Raw genomic sequence first — 23,245 nt, 5'->3', positions numbered from 1 at the left:
ATTACTTGCAGACTGAGGTATTACACTGGAATAAAAGTAGCAGATGTGAGCCTTTAAAAGTTACTGTATTTATTCAAATCCAAGATAAGATTTTCTTCTCAGCCAGCATAAGGGAAAGAAAGCTCCATCTTGCCCCACTGTGCCTGTCCCCCCTGCCCTTGTCTCTCCCACTACCTCCTGCAACCCCCATTTCCTGCCTTTCCCAGTGTGCCCCCCCCGTCCCCTCCTTACCTTCTGCTCTGGCTCCAGAGAGTATGGGGTGGGGGGGCAAGGGGTGAGGTGCAGGTGGTGGGGGGTCAGGCACAGGCATGGAGGGGCAGGTGGCAGAGGACAAATGACAGCAAGGGCAGGCACAGGTACAAGAGGAACAAGGGGCAGGCAGAGAGGGCATGGGGCAATGGGACAAGTGGCAGGGTGATCCCTCAGGGTGGGGTCATATTAAATTCAAAGTCATCTTGGATTCAGGTAAATATGGTATTTATTTAACATAAAACACTTTTTGGTATTTGCATGATGAAATAATACATTACTGGCTTTGCTAATTACCACAAGTTGGCCAATTCTGAACTGGAAAACAAAAATGAAAGTCAGATGCTCTAGCAGTGCAAGGGAGCTGATTTTGGTGGCTGATCTCTCTGAGACCTGCAAATCTTTCTAAATGTTAAATAAACTGCATGTCATTTAAATATTCAACATACAAAGATTGAATGTGTTAAAGGAACAGACTGGTACTAAAAGTACCTCCTCAGCTGTGTTTAGAGGTTGTGTGCCCATTAGTGCACACATAGTGTGCATGCTGCATGCCTAGGGCCCCCATTGGATATGTAATTTATCCAGCATTTAAAATAGTTCCTTTGAAAAAGTGCCTGTTAATGTCTGTCTGCCTGATGTTCCTTCTGTTAACAAAGGGAATTTAATGCTGTTTTGGAAGCCTCTGTGTATTCCATAAGGCCTTTCAATTTGATTAACATGTACAGAGAAAAATAAAAATCATCACATTGTGAAAAATTGGCCTCCTTTTCAAAATGATGTACCAGTCTGTACTCTTATTATACCTCAAATACAGTCAGGTCAGCTTCCAGGGCTGCTGAACACTGGTGCCTAGTAATTCTGAGAAGAAGGGTTAATCTGGAAGCTCCCATTTAGATTCCTAGAGGAAAGGAGGCTTTCCATGTGATCAGAGTGAGAAGAAAAGCTGTGAAACTTTCCCAGGTCAAAACTAGCTCTGTGCTGTTAGTAATTGTTCAACTGAAAAGGCCTACCAGTTTTTTCTGGTGCTTGTGGAATTGCTCACCCTATCACTGTAAAAGACACTGAAAGTGCTAAATCAGTGGAATTGAAAGTCTGAAGTTCTTACAGTGCATATGAACTAAAACTCCAGTCTCTTTTCTCTATATTTGGTGGTTTTTCATCATCCTTGCATCTCAGCATCAGCTAGGACATTGCAAGTTACAAGTGAAGATCAATTTGCACAAAATTACCATAGATACTACATGAAAAACCATATAGAAACTATGGTGACATACTTTAGAAAAAACACTTAGAATCTTTTATGAATGGGTATAGGCAGGTACAATTTTTAATTTCAGGGGAGATGATAGCTCTATTTTAATTGAACTTTTCTAAATCTACAGAGTTGCAATTACTAAATTAGTAATATTGGACTAAATACTTGTTGTACGTAATTCTAGTGATTTCTGTTGAGTTGTATAACAAATTAAATCTAGACCACTGTTTGTCACAGAAAGTCTACCATCAGAAAATATGAACATTATTATTTGAATTGTGATAGTGGTTAGGAGCCCTAAAGATGAATTAGGCTACAATGTATGAGAGGCAGTGTACAACCACAGAACAAAAAGAGAGTTTCTGCCCTGAAGAGCTTACTGTACACAAAATTCTGCTGCCTTCTTTCCTGTTGGCTTATACTTGTAGGCTGTGCACTTGCATCATTAAACCAGGCACCAGTCTTTCTACATTTCCAAAGCCTTTAGCACACCTTTAGTAGTTTAAAACCAATGTTGTATGCAGGGGCCAAGGGGTTACATCTTTGAATGTTTCAAATTGCTATTTTTTCTAGAGACTTTTTCTTTCATCTCTAAATTTAGCTCACTACTACACTTGAAGTCTTGCAGACCTGTGACACAGGAAATACAGGCAGCAACTGTACTGATGAGTGTTCTTAAAAGAACAGTGCAGATTACGAGACAGCAAGATTACTATACTGCAGCCAAATCCAGTTTCTTTCACTAAGTTGCACCTTTTCATGTCTAATTACTAGCATAGTTATTCACTCAAGACAGCCATGTACAACACAGAAGCTAAAGTATTAATAAAGGGCTGACAGAATGAAGTCAGAGAATTGACCAAGTTAAGGCTGTTATATGCCTGTGCTTAAACAGCCCTGCTGTGCTGTAGAACAGATAATCAGTAAGTGATGGTATCGAGATCGTGTGCTGTAAGTGTTAGGGTCAAGTAAAACAGTGTTGTGCAGGCTCAGGTCCTAAAATCATAAACCAAATGTAGTAATTTTATCTTTTAAGGTTAATGTTATCTGAATAAGAATACATACCTCAGACTGGTGGAGAACACTTACAAGCACAATCAGGAAAAAAAGTGTAAAAAGATTGGGATCTTGGCCTAGGTTAACCAAGGTAGCTACTGACTACCAAAGAAATGCTTACTTTTCAGAACGGTGATGAACTTGTATTTTGAGAAAGCACAATTTCAACATAATCTGTAGTCATGAGGCTTTTTTCCCCTCCCTTTTTGGAGAATACAAGCAGAGACATCCCCAAAATTTGCATTTGTTAGTTCTTTCTTTAATAAAGCAAGCTAGACATCCTTCCAGAACAAAGATACAAAATTTCCACAACTAAGTGAATACCCAGTCAAAATACAGTTGCCATCTATCTGCAGTAGGGTACAAGTGACATGGCATGCCAGACTTGAAACATTTATGTTACAGATGTGAGATACAGTACAAGAAGCCTCAGCTAGGCTCAGGTATATTTTTTAACGTCCCACATTAGCACTCATCGGTAATTTGTAATGCATATTATTTTCTGTTATCCATGGACAGTATGATCGTGTCACCTCTGGAAGAAGGAATAATCTGATGTTTTAAAGTAGCAATTTCTTCCTCGGTACATCACTAACATAAGGCAAAATAGGGTGAATATCTGACATTCTGTCTAACCTATAACTATATTTGGCTTAATATATATATATATATATATATATATAAAAGTCTAACTACATTTTCAGTATGATTAAACAGCAGCCACAAACATATTTCAGATGTAGAAGAACATGTTATAATAACTGAAGTGGATTCATCTACTAATGGCATTCATTCAAATAATTTTTACAAGCATCACTGTACCACTGAGATTTTGTTCAAATCCCCTGGTATAATAAGCATTCAGGTAACAGGGATTCACTGATTATTGCAAACTTTAGAACAACAAAAAAATGCATATTTTTAGCATGGCTTAAAAAAAATGTATGACATTAAAGATCTACTAACTTAAAAAAATAAAGCAACTGTACAAATCATATTCTTTTATGGCACTGAAACTGCTCAGGAGAACAACTGTGAGATCCCTGATACAAAATGAAGAGAAAACAAGAGTATCTTCTAAAACAATTACAAAAAAAGGAAACAGAAAAATAAAGGCTAAAAGTATCTCCCCTTGCTACCAAACTGCTGGAGCATGCAACAACTATGTTTCTCAATTCTCTCAGTCTCAAAAACATTTCTTCCCTCTTAACATATGTTCTTTCTGGACAGATGCACCACAGTAGCAACAACTCTTGCTGAATGGGGTTAAGGCTGGAAAAGCTTGAAGGATCTAAATAAATCAACAGCCAGTTAATCCCTTGGCATCCATAAAAAATTTATGGAGATTTAAAACCAAACCAAACCAAAACAGACCCCAAATCCCACCAGTATACAGGAATGCAGGCTGAACACTTAACTACCTTTCGGTGAAGGTTTAAAAATGAGAGAGCTAGAATTAAATCAGCATAACCCCTCCCTCACAAATCTTATACATTTCAGATGTCATTTAAACAAGCTGTCTTCAACAGTGTTCACATCAACCTGTCTCATACATGTACCAGGCTAAGCCTGATCATAACATTTCAGTATTCCTTCATTTTACGAGGCACAAATAGTAGCAGCTGAATTACCCTGTAGTTTTTGACTGTGTATGTGACAGCTACCAGCTAATAACCCAATAATTATCTCTTAATTTCAGTCTTTGAGACCAAGATCTTGTAAAACCCAAGTCCAGCAAACAAGTTAACTAATCTTTCAACTATTATACTTAACTCCAATTACCAACTAGTTTGTAAGTATGTACCATTAAATATCACAGTCCATAACAATAACCACACAATTAGAAAGTTACTGCATGGTTCTATTGTATGCATATTTCAAAATAGTAATTTACATACCAAGGGGATTTCTGCTGTTGTAAATATAGTAAATTAGCAGCATTCTTTAAACAAGTGCATGAACATAGCTCAGAAAAAGTAGCCTTCCATTTATAAATCATTTCCTGTTGTGACTGCCAGGGATCATAAAAGTGGTTTTGGAATGCAAAGTTTTATTTTCAGTTAAAGAAAACACTAAAAAAAAAAAAGATGTGGTATACATTTCATGGGTATAAGATATCATTTTCCAATTAGAAAAACAAGTTATGAAGTTAATTAGAATTTTTTCAGTGACACTTCACTGAACCATTGCTTTTTGACTAGCAGTAGGGAAATCATATAATCACATTTACACCTAGAGAATACATGGTTCGTAGCAACCAGATATAAAGCGCTTTTAATTATAAGTGCCTCAGAGCTCTTTTCCCCTTTCCCTGATAAGTTATCATCTTCACCCAACAGCTGGAAGCTGTTTTAATTCAATCTGCTTATATCTAACACCATCAGATGGTTAAATTCCCCTAGCAAGCTACTGCTTTAGACAAGTTAATCTCAGTAAACAATTAATTCTTTCTGGTGAGATCAAAAATAGTCAATTACAATTAGGAAAAAGGGGTGTATTACTGCCTCTGATGGGAAGGAGGACTGTTTTTCAGATCCCCATGCTTTCAAAGAATTTGCTACCTGGTTCCTCTAACACACAGGTGAGAAAGACTTCAATATGTCAAACAAATCAATGTGAAGTTCTTGTAGGATGACAAGGAACCTGGTGTCATACTAGTATCTGAGCAGAGCCACCTTCAGCATCAAAAAGAAAAGTTAAAATCTACTTGCAGAGGGAGATTTCTTTGTCTCCATTAGTTTTTTTAAATGACCTCTTTTAGACCCAAAACTAATAAATTCATTCATTAATAACCATTCTCTCACTGAAGAGGGAAGCCCCTGGGATCAAAGTATAGTTCTCTCGCTTTTTTTCCTTATCCCAACAGAACTAATTACTCCAATAAGGTAAAAAGATTTTAAACAAGTCCATATTTTGCTCAAAATTTCCATTTTCAACCTCTATCTCGCTTTTTTCATAAATAGGCCTGCAGCCTACATCTATAATCAGGAAGCAGAGGCTCCTACTGAGGAGAGAAGCAACCCTCCAGCAAAAGCCAGCTCAGTTTTCTGTGGGTGAACAAACAAAATCATGCGGTCCCTTCAAATTCAGAACTCTTTTGGGGAAGTGGACAGTGTTTCTAGTCAACTTATAATGGAGATGATTTCAGGTCATATGTTTTGTCAGCGAGTTATTTTTTCAACCTTGACAGAGTTTTGTGAACAAAAATCATCAACAAGAATTAACTTTGTTTCTATAAACAAAAGGGGCCATGCAGTTCTTAAACATTTAGAGTCATTTAGCTATTCCAAAGGATCATTACTCAACACAGACATTCAATCATTTGACTAAATATTAAAATTCAAGATCATCTAATTGATATTCTAAATTCCCAGCAATTTAAAGTTGCTATTTTAAACTTAAACTGATGCTCTCTTACATTTGATCTGCTGCTCTTTTCTTGTTCAGTGTTTCTCTTTTTAAGGAGACTACCAAGACATTTCTGCTGTTTATGACTTGCAGTTGTTATTTGTAGTCCTTTTGATATACATCCCTTCCTTTTCTGTCCTTGAAGAAATAGCCTTCTTATGAAGAAAACCCAATGTGGCACATTTTGAAGAAGTAAATAATTAGCCGAGCTTTGCCTCTATTTTTAGGTGTTATGCCAAGTATTAACTAATTTACTAACCATTACAATATATTGTTTTAGGTGATGAAAAACAGTTTTTTAGTAACCGAAGATGCTAACTAAGATAATTCTACAACTAACAGTAGTTGTATATTAGATCTGGCTATGACAATGTATGTATTTCAATCAGTTATTAAGGATATTCTCCTTTTTATTTTCTTTCTTTTTTTTCTTTAAGAGATGCAACCAAATTTCTGCTCTGATTTACTATTTAGACTTCTAGCAGCTGAAATGGGTTACTTTGCATACCTTTTGTCTTCCTGAGTCATCCTGCCCTGTGGAATCAAAGTTATTTCAGCTGAGGTGTAGTAATTGACCTCACAAACTCTCCAAAGCTGTTTATATTTAGATGTCCAAAGGACTAACAATAGTGAAGTCAGAATCCTTGCTATTATTGCTACTGTCATCATCAGGGCTGGAACTTAGGTTACTAGAAGATGCTGAAATAGAGCCCATGAGAGGATCAGAGAAGACCAAAGAAGAGCGAGATGGAGCCTCATTCTTCATGGCTCCCTCCCTGTGTGCTTGAAGAAGTCTATGCTCAGGCAGAGAACTTCTGTTTCCTTCCTCTTCTTTGGAAACCAGGATATAGTCATCAGTGCTTCTGCTCTCTCCAGTTCTTGGTTTAGTGATAGCCTGTGAGATAAATGCATGGAAAGTAAGTTTAAGATTAAAAACAATGTCTTCTCTATTTAATCACATCTATTACACCCATCATTGAGGTACTGAGCTCAGGACATATGAGCAACTATTGCCAAGAACTGGCAAGATTCCTGCCCGATGGGGGCAGGGTGCTGCGCACACTTTTCAGCATACCGGAGGACTATGTTCTCTTCCGAGAGAAACCACTCTTTCTATGTTCACTTCTGAGAGAAGCCACTCTTTCAGGAGAAACTCTTCGAGGGGTGGGATTTAACCCTGGGTCCCAGGTTATTTTTCTCCTGGAGCTGTCATTTTTACTTCGGGAGAAAAAGCCTGAACGTCTGTCTACTTGTGGTTTCTCCTGGGAGAGAACTGACTTGTAAAGACATTCATAATCTCCAGACGCTAAATGTCTGTACAAGACCTGTGTTAGCTCCCAAAAAAGTTATTCAGAAAAAAACCCAAAAAACAGTCCTTCAAGAAAAGAAGAGCTGGATAGAATTTTTCTGATGAAACTCTGCTTCACAGAATCTGAAATGTTTTGCAAAGACAGGTTTCTCAGAGCTCGCAGACTCTCTGCTGCAGATCTTCAAACCAAATCCAGGTAGAGTATGGTTCTCAGACTCCTTGGTGCAGATCTGGGAAGCCCTGGTTCTAAGTGGGGTGAGACTCCCAGACCTATAGCACTAAGTCTGGACACCTTGAGAAAACTGGTAGAAGAATGAAAAGAAACTTTAAAATAACAAACTCTCCTATGAACTGCTAAACCTGAGTTTTGGCCAGCTTTACTCAACAGAACTCCAGAATTTCAAAAGAAGGTGCTAAAATCACGTGGACCAGCGACTTACTCAGCAACATAGGGGGCAAGTCTACATGAAAGACATTAATGCACATTAGCCTAATTTAATGTGCATTTTAGGTGCGCACCTACATGCGCATGCCCTTAATGCACATTAAAAATGGTGAAATTAGGCTAATCACACCTAAATTTGATACCTGCAAATGCAGGTATCAAATTTAGGCTCAATTAGATAAAGTGGATTAACACATGTGTAGACATGACCCAGCACTAAAGTTAGTGCCAGGTCTGCCCAACCACTAGGGACAGACAGCAGGGCTGCAGGGACTTGGCACTAACTTTAGTGCCAAGCCTCTGCATGTGTAGATACCTGCCAAAATCGCTTAATGTGCATTAAATTCAGGCATGCTTAAATGTATATGAAGTCACACCCAGGAGTTCTCCTGTATTGACAAGCTAGTGGTCTGTAACCTTGGATGCACCTTGAATGGATGGGCTGTGGTTACAGCTACTCAATTACAGCTACTTTAGGCTCAATTAGATAAAGTGGATTAACACATGTGTAGACATGACCCAGCACAGAGACCCAGCTACTACCTCTCTTTTCCTCCAAGAGTAATGGATTAATATAATGTTCCTTCAGAGGAAGCAGTTTGTTCATGACTGGGTTTGAAGTCAATTGTACACAGCTGTTATTGTGTAAGACTACAATCTGGTGAACAGACCAGGATGATAAGCAGCGACTCCTTGCTAGCCTGAGGTGGGATGATCTGGACTCCAACTGATTTACAATAACATAAGAGTGAAAAAAGGGAGAGGAAGCAGGGAAGGGAGGAGAGAAGGGGAAAAGGCAGGTGGATGATCATCCACATTGATTATATAAGGTTTAAATAACCGATGCTGTGCTTAACTGAGGCAATCCGTTCAGCAGTGATTTTTCAGCTAAATGAGCAATGTAAATTCCCTTCAGAGTTAGAGAGAGGTATCGGACAGAGAGAAAAGGAAATATTAATAAACAAATGAAAAAAAGGGGAGATTCAGTATGTGAGAGAGGCAAGCTAGTAATACAGTATCTAACTTATGTGGGTTAATAAAAGCTACTGGTAGGCCATAACTTGTCTTTAGGTACCTGATAGGGACCAGCCAAAATTATTTATTGTTGTTGCTGATAGAGTCTGTTCTACAGAAGAACTCTTTTAAGTCCTCCATTGATGGATCAAGGATTGAAGTATAGTGCACAAGGGCAGAGATTATGAAACATTTTAACTATTAGATATTATGCAAGCAGATGCTACAATTGTTTAAAAAATTAACAAGGAAAAATATCAATTGGGAGTGAAAACCAGGTCAGACAGAATTGTGACAATTCCTTACTGTAACTGGTCGCAACTAGTCGCAACCATGACACCTCTCAGTGAAACCACAACTCTTGTCTGGCTCAAACTCTATGGCCTCTCCCTCTAGTTTGCTCATCTGCCATGTCTTGATCTTACTATTAAAGAGTATTTAAGGGAGGCTACCAACAGGCCTCAGAGTAAGCCTCAATCCTACTAGTTCCCCCACTCCAGCTCTCTTCCCAGTCCTCTGTTCTAATAGGTCACTCCCAGCTTGACTACGCCCCTGTAGAGCGCCTGCAGCCTTAGGGGCAAATTGTATGGCTTCTTTTCCTTCCCTACGCCATGCCCCAAGTCTCGTGGATGTTATAATAATGTTGTTCCCTCTGTTGGGGTCTCAGATTTCCCAGCCTCCATCCCTTTCAATCTCACTAGGCTGATTTCTTAGGCCACTACGCCACATCTGGCTTTGAGGCACTAACTTCAATCTATCAGTTTCATTCTTCCCAGGTCCCTGGCTTCTATCCGCCAGGCCCCTGAGCCACTAGGGCCATGCTCTTCTGGCAAGGGGCCCCTGGTCCCCCGTCTCGCTGTGCCCCTCTCGGGCATCAGGCCCCTGGCCCCCATCTCGCTGTGCCCCTCTCGGGCCCTGGGCCCCCGTCTCACTGTGCCCCTGGCCCCCGTCTGCTCTGTAGCCTTGTACTGCCCCTCGCTGGGCTCAACAATAGCTCAGGCTTTGAGCCTCCCCTAGCAAGGGCTCCAGGAAATCACGTGCCTCACAGGCACTAATGGGATCTCCAAAACCACCCCTTAAACTATAAGCCTCTGGGCAATAACAGAAACACAACAATGGTTGAAACAGCTCTCTCTGCCCCTTTACAAAGGCAAACTTCTCATCTCCTCCCAGGCACATCTTCCCACCTGGGGCTATTCTTTGGCCTGTATATTTCGCCCTCTTGAGCTTTTGGACCCTCTAGTAAGCACCTCAACCCCCTGGAGTTAACAAAATCAAGGCCACTTGCCTGTAAAAGCCCAGTCTCTCAACCCAGGTAACTTGCCTCAATCCTGTGGTCTGCAGAGTCATTTATAAACTAGGTTCCTTCAGGGACACTGTTGCCTTGCAGCCTGGAGCTCCTCCCTGCATGGTGGATGGGGAAAGGTAACAATACTAGTGCAGGCTCCGGGTTGATATAGCTCCAGCCTGAGCCCTCCTGGTCAGGTGAGCCTCTCATTAGCCCCTATCTGCCACCTGCAAGCCATCTCTCAGACTGCTTGCTCTTTTAAAGGAGCAGGCACCTCCCAGGGCCCTCCTATACTTGCACAGAAAAGTTCATAGGATCAAAGGAAAGTAGGACTGGAAGGAACTTTGTAAGGTCATTCAGTCCAGCCCCCTGCTCAGGGCATGATTACCCCCAATTAATACATCCTAGTCAGATGTCTGTCTAGCCTACTTTTGAAAATTTTGAGGGCTGGAGGAGATTCCACAATTTTTCCAGGTAGCCTGTTTCAGTGCCTGCCCACTTCCATGGTTAGAAAGTTCCTTCTAATTTCCAACCTAAATTTCCTCGATTGCAGCTTAATATTGTTACTCCTAGTCCTATCCCCTATAGCCACAAAGGAAAGTCTATCTCTGACATCTTTATAATCTTCCTTTAGGTATTTGAAGACCATAATCAAATCCCCTCAGTCTTTTTTTTCTTCAGACTAAAGAAACATAGTTATTTCAGTCTTTCCTCATTCTCCACTGGACTCTTTCCACAGTAACCCTGATGAGGTCTCACCTGGAGTAAACAGAGCAGAAGAATTACTTTCCTTGATTTGCAAGTAACACTCCTGTTAAAAGAACTCAGTATGCTGCTGGCTTTTTTAGCCACAAGAGCATACTGTTGATTCATATTTAGCTTATTGTCCACTGCAACCCCCAGGCCCTTCTTTGCAGTACCACAGCCTAGCCATCATTCCCAGCCTGTATTTGTGCATGCGATTCTTCCATCCCAAGTTCAGGACTTGGCACTAGTGCTTGTTAAATTTCATCTGATTAATTTTGGGCCATTTCTCCAGTTTATCCAAGTCATTCTGAAGCCTAGCCCTGCCCTGCAGAGCATCTACAACTCCACCCAACTTGGTGCCAGCCACAAACTTGATAAGCATGCATCATTTACGTAATTAATGAAAATGTTAAATAATAATGATGTAGGACAGACCCCCAGGAAACCCCACTTGTTACCTCCTCTGGACAAGACATTTTGCCACTGATGTATACTTGCTGAGCTTAAAGATCCAACCAGTTATGTATCCGGTTTGCAGTACTTTCATTTAGTCTGTATTTCTTCAGCTAATTAATGAGTATGTTGTGGGAGGCAGTGTCAAAAGTCTTCACATTAATGAGGTAAAATTAGGTATAGTTTTACCATAAATGCAGAGTATTTTAAACATTTCTGGGTTCTAGGTCAACATGAAAAATTCTCTTGTTTACACGTACATATTTTTGTGACCCACTTGTACACCGTCTTTTTCATTCAAGCAAACATCTCTCTTCCAGTGCATCAGCTGTAATGTGATATAAACCCCAAGTAGTACTATCTATCAATTATGTATGTAAAGGAACAAAAATAAATCAGACTTCAACTGTTCTACATCTGCTAACCTTTCAATGTCCAAGTCTACTAATCTTTGATATTTATGTTCTAAAATAATTTCCTTCAGCTGGATTTATAAAACATAAATAACTTAAACTCAACAGACTGTTTTTAAGAGCACCAAAAACTACCAGGAAATCTGTACTGTAATTAAAGTTTGTAATTAATTTATAATTCCCTTTTTATTTTACATTTTGTATTTCAAATGCAAATAAAAACAAAGCAAAAAACCTGTTCTTTACTGTACAGGAGGTTAAAAACAAACACATAAGCAGATCTATATTGCAAGGCAGGGACTGCATTACTTAAACACCCCTGATCTGATGAAACACATCTTTCTTCTTTAATTACTGTTTTGCTTTCATCAGATCTATTTGAATTACTGTCTTCATCATTCATCAGTTAATCAGTTACCCTCTCCAGGGGTCTGAGAATATAGGCAGTGTACAGGAATGGCTTTGCTCCAGAAATGAATCACAATCTACTGCATGATTCCACAGACATCCGTGGATATTCAGTGTGGAACATCAGACAGGATTTGAGCATCCTAATCTAAATTTCATGGCCGATTTTTTCTCTTTACAACAGTAACATGGGCTATTTTAAACAACCCTCACTGACACAATCCATTTGCTCTCCTTTTTGCCCTCTGTTTCAAGGCTTGTGACAAACAGATAAAATTTTACTTTGGAATGGTATATAAAACGAGGTTGATAGTATCATTCTGGCCACTGTTTTCAGTCTTCCCAAAATTCACATCCAAGATGGCTGCCACTACTGGGGACCAGCAGCCTAATGACACTTTCAGCATGTCATCAGTTAGCAATCTCAAAGATATCAATAAGGTGAACAGATTAAATTCCTTAAGGAAGTGAACACGTAGGGTGCTGGCAGATGTGGGGGGAAAAAAATCATGCTTTACATTACACATTACTTTGACTCAGGTCTGCAGTGTCTAAATCACGTGCCTCCACAGGGCTTTTTGGTGCTTCTATCTAATAGCTGATTCAATCAGCTATCTAGTTCTATCTAATAGCTGATTCAATCAGCTGTTAGATAAAAAAATGCCAAAAAAGCCCCATTAAAGTGCCTGATCTATATAGATGCTGGGAAAGCCAGGTCCAACTAACTTGATGCCTTTTCTGGGCACGTGCTGAGCTTGGCGTGGGGGCATGCTGAGTTTAAAGTAAAGCACCGGGGGGTTTTTCCCTCTATATCTGCAAGTAGCCATAGTGACTAAAAAAGTTCCCGGAAGTAAAAATACTGAACGGTGCAGTTTCTAATGTTACATTAAAATAAAAATGATATAGCATGTTGGAAATATATGAACACTTTAGTGAAGTATAAAGTAAAAAAGTATCCTAATTTATGTTCTTTATTATCTTTTTGCAGTCACTGATTTTTGCTCTATCCACATCTTGGGGCCCTTAAATCTAGGTTTACCAGTGCAATGCTTAATATAATTGTGCGGGCCGGGAGCGGTCCGAGGCCCTCGGGGGCGTGCGGCGGGCTGTGGCCAGCAGCCCTGGCATGCGGGTCGGGGAATGCAGGCTGGCGGACTAGAATTAGGCACGGATGCGTAACGGTTGATTAAAGATTATTTTACTTACACCGTAGATGGTCGCGGTGCAGTCAGGAAAACTTGCTTGAGTTGCAGTTACAGATAGGAAAGAAGAGCGGACAAGAGTTCTAATCTCGCGAACTCTAGCCCAATCCGGCTGAAGGCTCTAAAACCGCGAGCCCGTCGTGTCAACCAAAGAAAACAACTCGGAGAAGAGCTCTGGATACATTCACACGAAGTTTGCTAGGCTCCATGGAACTTGCGCGCAGGGAAGGGGTTCGTCGAGGGATCGCGCTCGGCGACGGGGAGAGGCCAGAGGTTGATCAGACCCCTATAGCCTTCTTAAGGTACACGCTGGGTCCGTTAGGCTCCACAGCGCTTAGAGTTCTTCATGAGACGTGAAGTCCTCCTCCTCCAGATGGTTGTGGAGTCCTCCCTTGCGGGGTTCTCCTCGGAGTTCTCCAACTTGGGCGGAAACCGCTCAAGCCTCTTATACGGCTAGCAAGCCAATCGCTAGCCGCCACGTGGGAATAATTTAGAACTGGCCAATAGTGGGACACAAATTTGCATGCGGGTGGCGGGAACTTCTTTGCACCGGGGTTTTCTCTTTGCAACTGAGAAATGCACCCTGCAAAGAAAGATCCTTGTGGCGGGAAATAATTTAGCAGTGCCGAAGCGCGCACACACAAAATCACACCCTTGGGTTGTGACAATAATATGATATAAAGGTTCTGATGGTATAAGGGATCCTCTACATCTGTGTGATGGGATCTAATGCGTAATGCACTACCAATAAGGCATGATGGGATCTAATGCGCAATGTGAAGAATTGTGCCTCCTGCCATACTCGCATATGCATGGCAGGAGGCATGACTGTGGAATTGAGGATTAGCTCCCATCATGCCTTACTTCCAGTGCAGGGGGAACCCAGTCCTGGCGCCCCCTGCACTGGCAATAAAACAAGCTCCTGTGCCTGGGAGCCTCTCAGCTGATGGGGCTTCTAGCCAGGGGGGCAACCCATGCACCTCTTGGGCTGGGATGTTGTAGCTGCTGTGATCTCCCAAACCACAGCTACTACAATTTCCCAGCTGCAGGGTGGGGGACGATCGCAACAGAGCCCCATGTCTGCTGAGTCTCATAGCTGTTGTCACTGGGTCCCAACAGCCACAGGGTACTGCTGCGACAGTATTTTTAGCTGCGGGCAGCCATGGAGCACTGTTGGAACCCCAAGTCTGCAGCTGCTGGGCACTGCCAGGGCAAGACTCTCCTTAGCTGTGGGACTCCTGGTCCTGGCAGCGCGTGGTACACCTCTGTGGCTGGGAGCCTGGTCAGTTGATGGGGCTCCTAGCTGCAGGGGCAGACCTTGCTACAAGTGCAAATTAAAGCTGGATAGAAACTGGCTATAAAGTAAGTACACGTTTTCCACCAATAACTTTATAGCTGGTTGGACCTTCTTATGGCGCGATTGTTAATTGACATGTGTAGCCAGTCTAAATTAATTGTGCAATTAACTTGGTAATTTTGTGATGCATGTAACCTGTAGAAGGGACCTAAATGTCTGTCTTTAGAACATACTAGTTTCCAGAGGTAAAATATGGCCCCCACATAACCCCTTTACTTTGCCTGTTTCTGTTTCAAGAAACCTGTCTTAACATGAACCATGTTTTCTCCCATCTGCCTCCATTACTGAATAAATAAAAAATGGCAGAAATATACTTTTAGTAGTTTTGAAACTTAACAGCCTAATGCCCAGTGCCGTATGGTTCCTCCAAACTTTCTTCTGATGAATATCAGCTACGAGTATCAGTGCCTACATGCTGTGAAAAAACTAAAGCTAACGATCAGAACACAATTTAAGTAAGGCTGGAGGAAGAACAGAAGCTCATTTTGCTCCCTTCTTGAGATAGTCATAAAAGCAAGCTAATGTGTTAATTATCATTCATTATTTAGCAAGGCTTGGCTTCTGTTTATCAACTGTGCATTGCTACTAATGGCAAATATTCTAGTGAATATTATCCAGCTCATTTGAACCTTTTTTATTCAACTGCATCAAGAAATAAAAAAAGAATTAAAAACATTCTTTGTTAAATACATATTTTTTAAATAAAATATTACTGCAGCACATCAGTGTGCTACCATCCCAAAATATATGTAGTGGAGGGAGAGAGAGAGAGAGAGCGTGTGTGTGTTTGTAAATAAAAATAACTAGCATTTATGTGGTACACTTAATCCTTAGGACTGAAGCCACTTTATTAAGGGTATTGGTATTATTATTCCTGTTTTACCAGTGGGGAAACTGAGGCACAGAAAGAAAAAAATAAGGTTCCTTTTCTTATTAATGATGCAGTGAAAAATTATTTGTATTTATAATATATTCAAGGACCAAGATAAAAGGAGCAGACTACTCATTTATACCAGAGTAAATCAGTAGTAAATCCAAGACAGCAGTAACTCCACTGGCCTGAAGCCTGTGGCAACAAAAAGAGATTTGGGTCCAAAACGCTTGCATTTGCTCTAGGAATGCAAATATGTTTGCTCTGAGAGTAGAGTCAGCAACCATAAAAAGCTTTTATTGAACAGAATTATACTTATTATTGCAGTATGAAAAACCCCACAAAACAGGAAAAATTATCTTGCAGGAAATGCATTAAATAAGATAGAAACTAAAGGAGTCCAGTGTTCTAATTAATTAATGGTTAGAGCTTTTTCAACCTTCTGCTGCATTCAGAAATTGTTCCTAGGCTTGACCTGGAGGCATCATCACACCACAGTTCACTCATTAAAACTAAAAGGCTGGGCTGTAGTTCTATTTGGGGGAAGAACCCCCCCCCCACTCATTTCACGGGCTAATAAGCTTAGCAGTTTTTACCTGTTTAATTTTTATTAAAAGGGGTCAGAAGTTCCTCTCTTTTTATCTGATTTTACATGCTAAAGCTAACCACAATACAGTTAGAAAGGGGGCTAGGATATTAACATTTCTCCTTTACTGCAACACTACTTCCCAACAATGAACATTGCAAAACCTAATTTCTTATTTTTTGCTACTGTAATAAGCTAGTGTTCCATGCTGTAATTGGAGCTTCCAGAAGATAAGATGAGAGAGTGCTAATGAGAATAAATGTTCTGTACTGTCAGACATGTACCATTTAGAGCTGAAAGCCTTGCTCAAGTTCAGATTGCTCAACCCTTACATTGTGGGCAGTTACTCACATGAACAATTCCATTGATTCCAAAATGTACGTTCCTTATCAGCATGAGTAAAGTCAGAAAAATGTGTTATTATTTTGTATTGGGTCCCCTCTACATATTACATTTACACTGTAATTAAGACAAACCAGCCATAAAAACATTCTACGTAGTGGCCATGTCTATACGAGACACTGACTACGCCGTAGCTCGTTACTGCAGCACAGTAGCTTGTTACTACTGTGCAGTAGCACTGCATGGCATGAAGCGCGATGCAACACAGTCAGTGTCACCAAAAAGCCATTCAGGCACATCACTGTGCAGTAACTCCGGTTACTGTACACTCATTTAGTACTTGTGTAGGCAAGTACTAAATGACTGCGAAGTAACAACCGTGTAGTCAGCATCTCACATAGACATGGCCATAATGTAGAATATTGCTGTAGCTGGTTTTATACGTGGCCTTAAACAGAATACGTAGCAGGTCCAGGGCTGAAAAATCAGGTGACTGTCAGCTTCCGCTAGAGACTGCACCAGTGTCTCAAAGTGCACCCCCAGTGTGAGCATGAACAATAAGCTGATTGTCAGCTCCAGCCCCTGACTGCACCTGAGCTGGCCAGGACCTGCAGACACTTATCTTCCAACATGCTTGTCCAGGGGCATCCTGATCCAGGGCTCCCTCTGCATTGGCAAGTAGTAATGGTATCTGATCCCCAGTCCCAAAATTGAATGTCCTGTCATACATGTGGCAGGAGGTGTAATTGTTGGAATTGGAAAAAAGATCCCACCATACTTTTAAGCAGGTGTGCGCCAGGGGCCTTATACTGCATGTTATAGTGTGCACAGTAAATCAAAATTAATGATCAACAATAAGTAAAAACATTTTTGACATTTTAATACTAAAGCTAAAATGTTTTTATGTAAAAAGTGAGGAGATATGGTAAAATAACAGGATCGATAGCACTGAAGTTTGACTAAGGCCTCTGATATGATTGAAGAGATTAGTTGTAATAACAATGGTTATGGCAGTGCTGACTAACATTTGTACCTTTGTATCTAAATAAAATAACAGGTACTTTCATTTTTATTATGATTTTTAACAGGGCATGTTACTAGCAAGAGATTTCTGGGTCATAAGTCACAGCATCTTACTTTAATAGTTTAAGACAAACTCTGTTTTTCTATTTGTTCTCATGTACTCCTTTGGCAGCCCCAAGTTGATTCAAGAAGTTGTTATAGAAAACTGAGTGGAGACTCTTCTGGGCTATGGGAGTGGCAATGCTGGTCTTGATATCCCTGGGTTGTTGACATCAACAACATCGATGTTGAACTGTGGCAGATTTAAGTCCAGAAGTCTGCTGATGTGCTACTACTGGAAATTATCTACATATATAAAATGATTGCTCATAAGATCATAGGCTCCTTTCTAATGGAGGATGAATTGAATGGATCTATCACAACTGCTGCTAATCTCACCATGAAATGAGAAAAAAAAATAGATACACTGGGCAATACAGATAATCCAGTTGCTAGAAAATGGCATTTTAGGGGACAGTGGCATAAAAAGTGTCAATCACTATGGAAATGATTGCCTTTGTTTATAAATTCCCAGCATCAATAACACCTTTCTCTACAATATATTTCCAAACTTTTTATGTAAAAAAACTTATTGAAAAACAGTCTAGAAAATAGTTTATTTGGCAACAAGCTTACAACAACTGCACTTGATTTAGCTGTGCATGACAGACCCATTTCTGCACCAAGGAAGTCAACAGGAGTTTTGCAACTGGCTTCTGTGGGAGCAGGTTTGTGCATGGACAACCATCCATATGCCATCATTTAATAACTAAAAATCTTCTATTGTCATAAAGGCAGCACAGAGAATTGCACCTTTATCAGAGTGAGATGTGATCTATCAGAACAGAATCTCCAATAGCAGAGGAAGAAGGAAACAGACAAACAAGAAAAAGGACAAACAAGAGATGGGCTGAAAAAGCATCTTCTTGCACATTTACACCAGGGGAAGACTAATGCAAATGAGGGTCCCCCCCAATTTATATGCTATATTTTCACCTTGTAAAAAAATCTAAAATTAAACTGTCCTGGAGCTGGAAAACTGTGGGTCTCAAGGTGTCAGGTCCCTGGTGGGAGGAGGTTTAGAAGCCCTGTGATACCTGACCTTGGGACAGTTCATATGATGAGATTCTAGGAAGCCAAGGCTCTCAAGCTTCCCTCCATGTGAGCTGTCAGGAAACCAGGTAAGTTTCTGATGGACCCTGGCTCCATTTCAGTGAAAGTTAGGGGAGACTAAGAGGTTTTCATGAAGTGCTTTGGTTTTGATGAATTAATGTTTTCAGAAAATTACTGGCTCATTCTACCAGTAACTTGGATGATGTGGTTGTCCCCTTACCTGACATGCTGAGAGCGAGCGTGGCTTCATCAAAACAGGTCCTTTTAGGGAATCCCCTGTCTCCTTGTTTTGACTCAAAGAACAGTAATGATCATCTGCTATCGTGATCTGCTCATTTTCTTCAGCCTCCAGCTGACTCTGATTGAAACGTAGAGAACCCTTCAGAATATCCTTGATCTATTTGTTGAAGAGGAAGGGAAAAATAGAATTCTAAAATATCTGAAATTTAGTCAAACATACCAAAAGCTGCTAACCAACATCCATGAACTATTTTCTTTGTACAGTAAAAGCTGTGTTATCTGGCACTTTACCATCTGGAATGCTCTATTAACTGGCATGCCGATCGATGTGGCAAAAGCAAAAGTCCCCCTCCCTGGCCCCCGGCACACCGACACGAGAGAGTGAAAGCCCTGGTGCACTGGACACGGAAGTGGCCCGAGCAGGCAAAGACGCCTCCAACCTACCGGGCTGGAGAAGTGTAACTCTCAGATAACCGGGACATTTGATTAACCAGCACCTACCATTTCCCATGGATGCCAGATAAAAGAGCTTTTACTGTAAATGGTTTTATACGTTTTCTGAAGAAAATTGCATTAAAGTTACCACTAGCAATAACTTAAAAAAAGGCACCAGTGAAATGTGCTTCTACTGGAAACTGCAAAAAAGCAGAAAGTACCCAAGAGACTTAAAAAGAATAAACTAATTATATTCTCCTTGATGCTGTACTTACATAATTAACATACATCATGGTATTTCTAATGAAATGCATTTCAAAGCCAACACAGAGTATTATGTATTCAGAGAAATCATGTTAAGAGACACGTGCACCCCCTGTCTTAAGACAAGCATACAGTACTTTTTTTTTAAAAAAAAGAAAAAGACTGTAATATTTTATTTTTGTAATGCGAAAAAAATGAATATTGAATACAACATATGCTAGGCACTGAGAAGAATGATAGTATAGTGGGTAGATGAAGCCCAGAACTGTGGGTCAGGCTACATCAGGCTACACCAGTTTCACTTCCAAGTCCTCACAGACTTCCTGGAAACTCAATATCACTCTTCAGAAAACAATGCTTAACAAAACTTCACACATTACCATTTGCAAATCAAGGGATAGCTTTATGATAGAAGAAATGCAGAATTGAAAAATGGTTTCATGACCATTAAAAAAAAAAAAATGTGAGCAACTTAATTCAGTTTGTATCTGTACCTGCTTCAAACCAGCCAGGGATACCAGAATTTCATCTTCTTTCTCCAAGTGTTCTTGTAATATGACTTCTTGAATATTTCCTATAACAAAAACACAATATTTTTAAACAATTGCATCATCTGCTACAAACTTACAGTCAACATTTAGGCAATTGTCGATCCTCTGGATCATGGTGTACCCATAAGAGTTCTATTCAGGTGCCTGATGAATCTGCTTGCATGGAGTCCATCATACCAAGTCTTTTGATGCATATGCCTAAGGCAAGAGTATGGAAGAATGGAGGTCCTGAAGACCTACCATCCCCGCTATACACCACTGTAGGTATTTAGACCAACACATAGGTATTTAGAAACAAACAATGAGAATCCCCGTGACAGACAAATTTAGGCATACATGTGCAGGGCTATGGTTTGGCAGTTTTACTAGTTTTGAAAGCAGATGGGAAAAACAAGATTGGCCAAAGCTAGTCACCAGAATCACCAGAGTCCCTGTTGTGCCACTGTTGGATGCACCCTAAGACATACACAACTCTTGTGTCTTTGAAGAACACTGGGAGCTAGGAACTTAATCACCTGCAGTACTGTTTCCACTTTGCTCTGGGTTTCCAGTTTAACAGTCTTAACTTTGTCCAGGAAGTGCTTGGAAATATATATAACAATGGCATCTGCTGCACCCCTTGAACTGAATTAAGTTTGTGCATGACAGCTGTAGTCCAGAGTTAATGCTAGAGTACTTGAAATCCTCACTCCCACTCAACTTCTTTATGCTGGGTAAAAGAGTCAAAGTAAAAGAGCTCTGAAAGCTTGTATCTGTAAGAAAAATGACTCGCCTAGAAGCTGTAACACTGTCCTCAGAAGATCACTTTGAGGTCAGAGCTTAGGGCAGGATGGGAATGTCACAAGTTGAACTGCAGAAATCCATGCTATGGAAAGTCTGGGTAGTGCTGCAGGCCGTAAGGCAGACTGGAGAGACTGCTGCTGCAATTTACACAGGACTGTAGGACCGTTGAAGAACCTGTAGGAGGTTCTTCAGCCAGCAAGTGAATGAAAAACACCAGAGAGGTTTAAAGTAGGGGAATCAAACTTATCCAACCTGGGCAATGGGCTGGTCTGTGTGCTAGATTGGGCCCACAGACCAGCCCTACATGCTGGATTCAGCCCACTGGGCTGGTCCACTTGCAGACATCACATTCAGCCTATGCTCTAGACTGGCCATGCATACTGCTTGCAGCATGCATGGTATGTCCTCCAGCCCTGGGCACCATGTGTAGCAGGAGCCAGTGCCAGCACCAGCACCAGCTCCATGTGTAGCATGTAGCAGTATGGGTGTGCTGATCTGAACCATCCCTAGATCCAGCATGCAGGGCTGATCTGGTGTGGATGCCATATTCAGCATGTGCCCAAATTAGCCGCACATCATGTACAGCTCACGGCAGAGACCTCCGTGGATTGCATACAGCACACATGGCCAGAGCTAGTTTAAAGGAAGAAAAAGACATCTCCCAAAAGGGGAAAGTGGTGAAGAACTATATGCTATGTAAAATGCTGAAGATGCGACTAGAGGTAAACAGAATAGGAATGGCTAAAGGTGGCATCCAAGTTACCAGCCCATCTAAATAAAAAAGCCTATATTTACATTATTTACATTTGTCCAGTACATGGTTTCTAAGGAGCCAACTGTAGCTGTGAACAGCATCAACAGACAAAAATATAAAAATAAAAAAACCTGGCTAGCAATATATGTTGATTCCATGATTCCAAAGTACATCATCAGGAAGTTGACTGCAATAAATACAAAGCAAGGATTGTTTTGTTTTGTTCATTATTTTGATCCTTCATCATCATGGTTTTAGTCTCTTAATATATTAAATTAATAGTAGTAATAGTTTCTGGCAAAACTGCAATATCTAGCACATGTTGAGATAATACATTAAGTTCTGACTTTTTGTCAAATGCACCCTGTATTTCTGCTATAAAAAAAGTTCTGTGAACTCTCCAGCACCAAAAGTCTATCTTAATATTTGGGTAAAAAAATTCTGAACAATGAAAAACCTATACCATCAGGTTTTAATCAACTTTCTCATTTCTCAGGTTTTTCTTTAATGTTTCTGTAACATTATTATTTCCCACACGCATAGAAAGATGCATACCTGAGATTTAGAATGCAAGATGACAAAAGGGATAGAGCAGAAAGAGAAAATAAATAATTCCCAGCCTGCCACAAACCTCCTAAAGACTCAGTGTGGAACACTGACCTTTCAAATGCTAAGACAATAAGATGCAAGACATTCCATGTGATTTTAAAATGTTCTATTGACATTTCTTTTTATTCTCTTACACACATACACAAAGACATATATAACTATTTTTTCTTAAGCTGGCATTCAAAATTTAATATGTTAAAACACCAACAAGAGGGGAAAGGTTACATGTGCTGAGGAAACAATATATTTTCTATATTTTGAGAACTAACTTCCACAATAAAATATGATTGCAGCCACTAAAATTAATACAATTCGCACATCACACTTCTGCTTTAGCAAGATTTGTAACGTGCCTAAGACAGAAAATCAGGAGAGTTAAAGCTTAAAAACACAGTGGGACCCACTGTTTGCATACTCTGCTTAATTGAGGGATTTGGACGTTTACTTTATTTGCTGGATATGCTGGTTGTTTAATATGTTTTACAGTCAATTTTCAATCTATACAATCAAAGTTTTAAATGATAAAATTGTATTTCCATTTCCAAATAATTTCATACTGTGGGTCTCAAACTCCTATTGGAGTGGCAGCAGAGAGAGCCAGAGAAGCACGAACAGCAACACAAGTGTCTCTCTGTGTTCACTCAGCAAGCATAGTCTATGCCCTTCAGTAAGTGGGAGCTATGCACACTTCATTTATTTTCCTACTATGCTACCTCTGTCCATTCTCTCACTCTCATTTTCATTTATTTATTTATTTTTTTACAGTTCTGTACGTGTATGTTTGAAAGCACCACTGTTCTGTTAAGATATTCCTAGAAGCAAATTTCATGCGCACACAGTATTCCTTGTTTGGAAAAAAAAAAGATTTATAGATGTAACTATAAAGAAAACTGCCACCTTAACCATAAAGTTGTTATCATGGCCTCCTATATCCAGGTGATTATAAACCCACATTGTACATGCTATTTACATCAAAACTTCTGTAAAAAGAGTTTTAATACTGAAGAAGGATGTACCAAAATAAAGTA

General features: G+C 40.2%; 1 protein-coding gene across 7 annotated transcripts in view; it reads right to left on the bottom strand.

Annotated features, from left to right (window-relative positions):
- Positions 1–2,800: 2,800 nt before the first annotated feature.
- TBC1D5 (TBC1 domain family member 5) overlaps positions 2,801–23,245 on the bottom strand; it is a 519,218-nt gene continuing 498,773 nt past the window's right edge. For all 7 annotated transcript variants that reach the window (XM_014517945.2, XM_014517952.2, XM_025198935.1 and 4 more), the window contains 3 exons: positions 20,015–20,094; positions 18,802–18,978; positions 2,801–6,866 (listed from right to left, as the gene is read on the bottom strand). In XM_014517945.2, coding sequence (XP_014373431.1) covers positions 6,576–6,866; positions 18,802–18,978; positions 20,015–20,094 — 548 coding nt within the window. In that variant the 3' untranslated portion in view covers positions 2,801–6,575. The remainder of the gene's footprint in view (positions 6,867–18,801; positions 18,979–20,014; positions 20,095–23,245) is intronic.

This window comes from Alligator sinensis, unplaced genomic scaffold (assembly GCF_000455745.1).
Source record: "Alligator sinensis unplaced genomic scaffold, ASM45574v1 scaffold29_1, whole genome shotgun sequence".
Classification (NCBI taxonomy): Eukaryota; Metazoa; Chordata; order Crocodylia; family Alligatoridae; genus Alligator; species Alligator sinensis.
The sequence above is the reverse complement of the archived record's forward strand: the minus strand, read 5'-3'. Positions and strand labels throughout refer to the sequence as shown.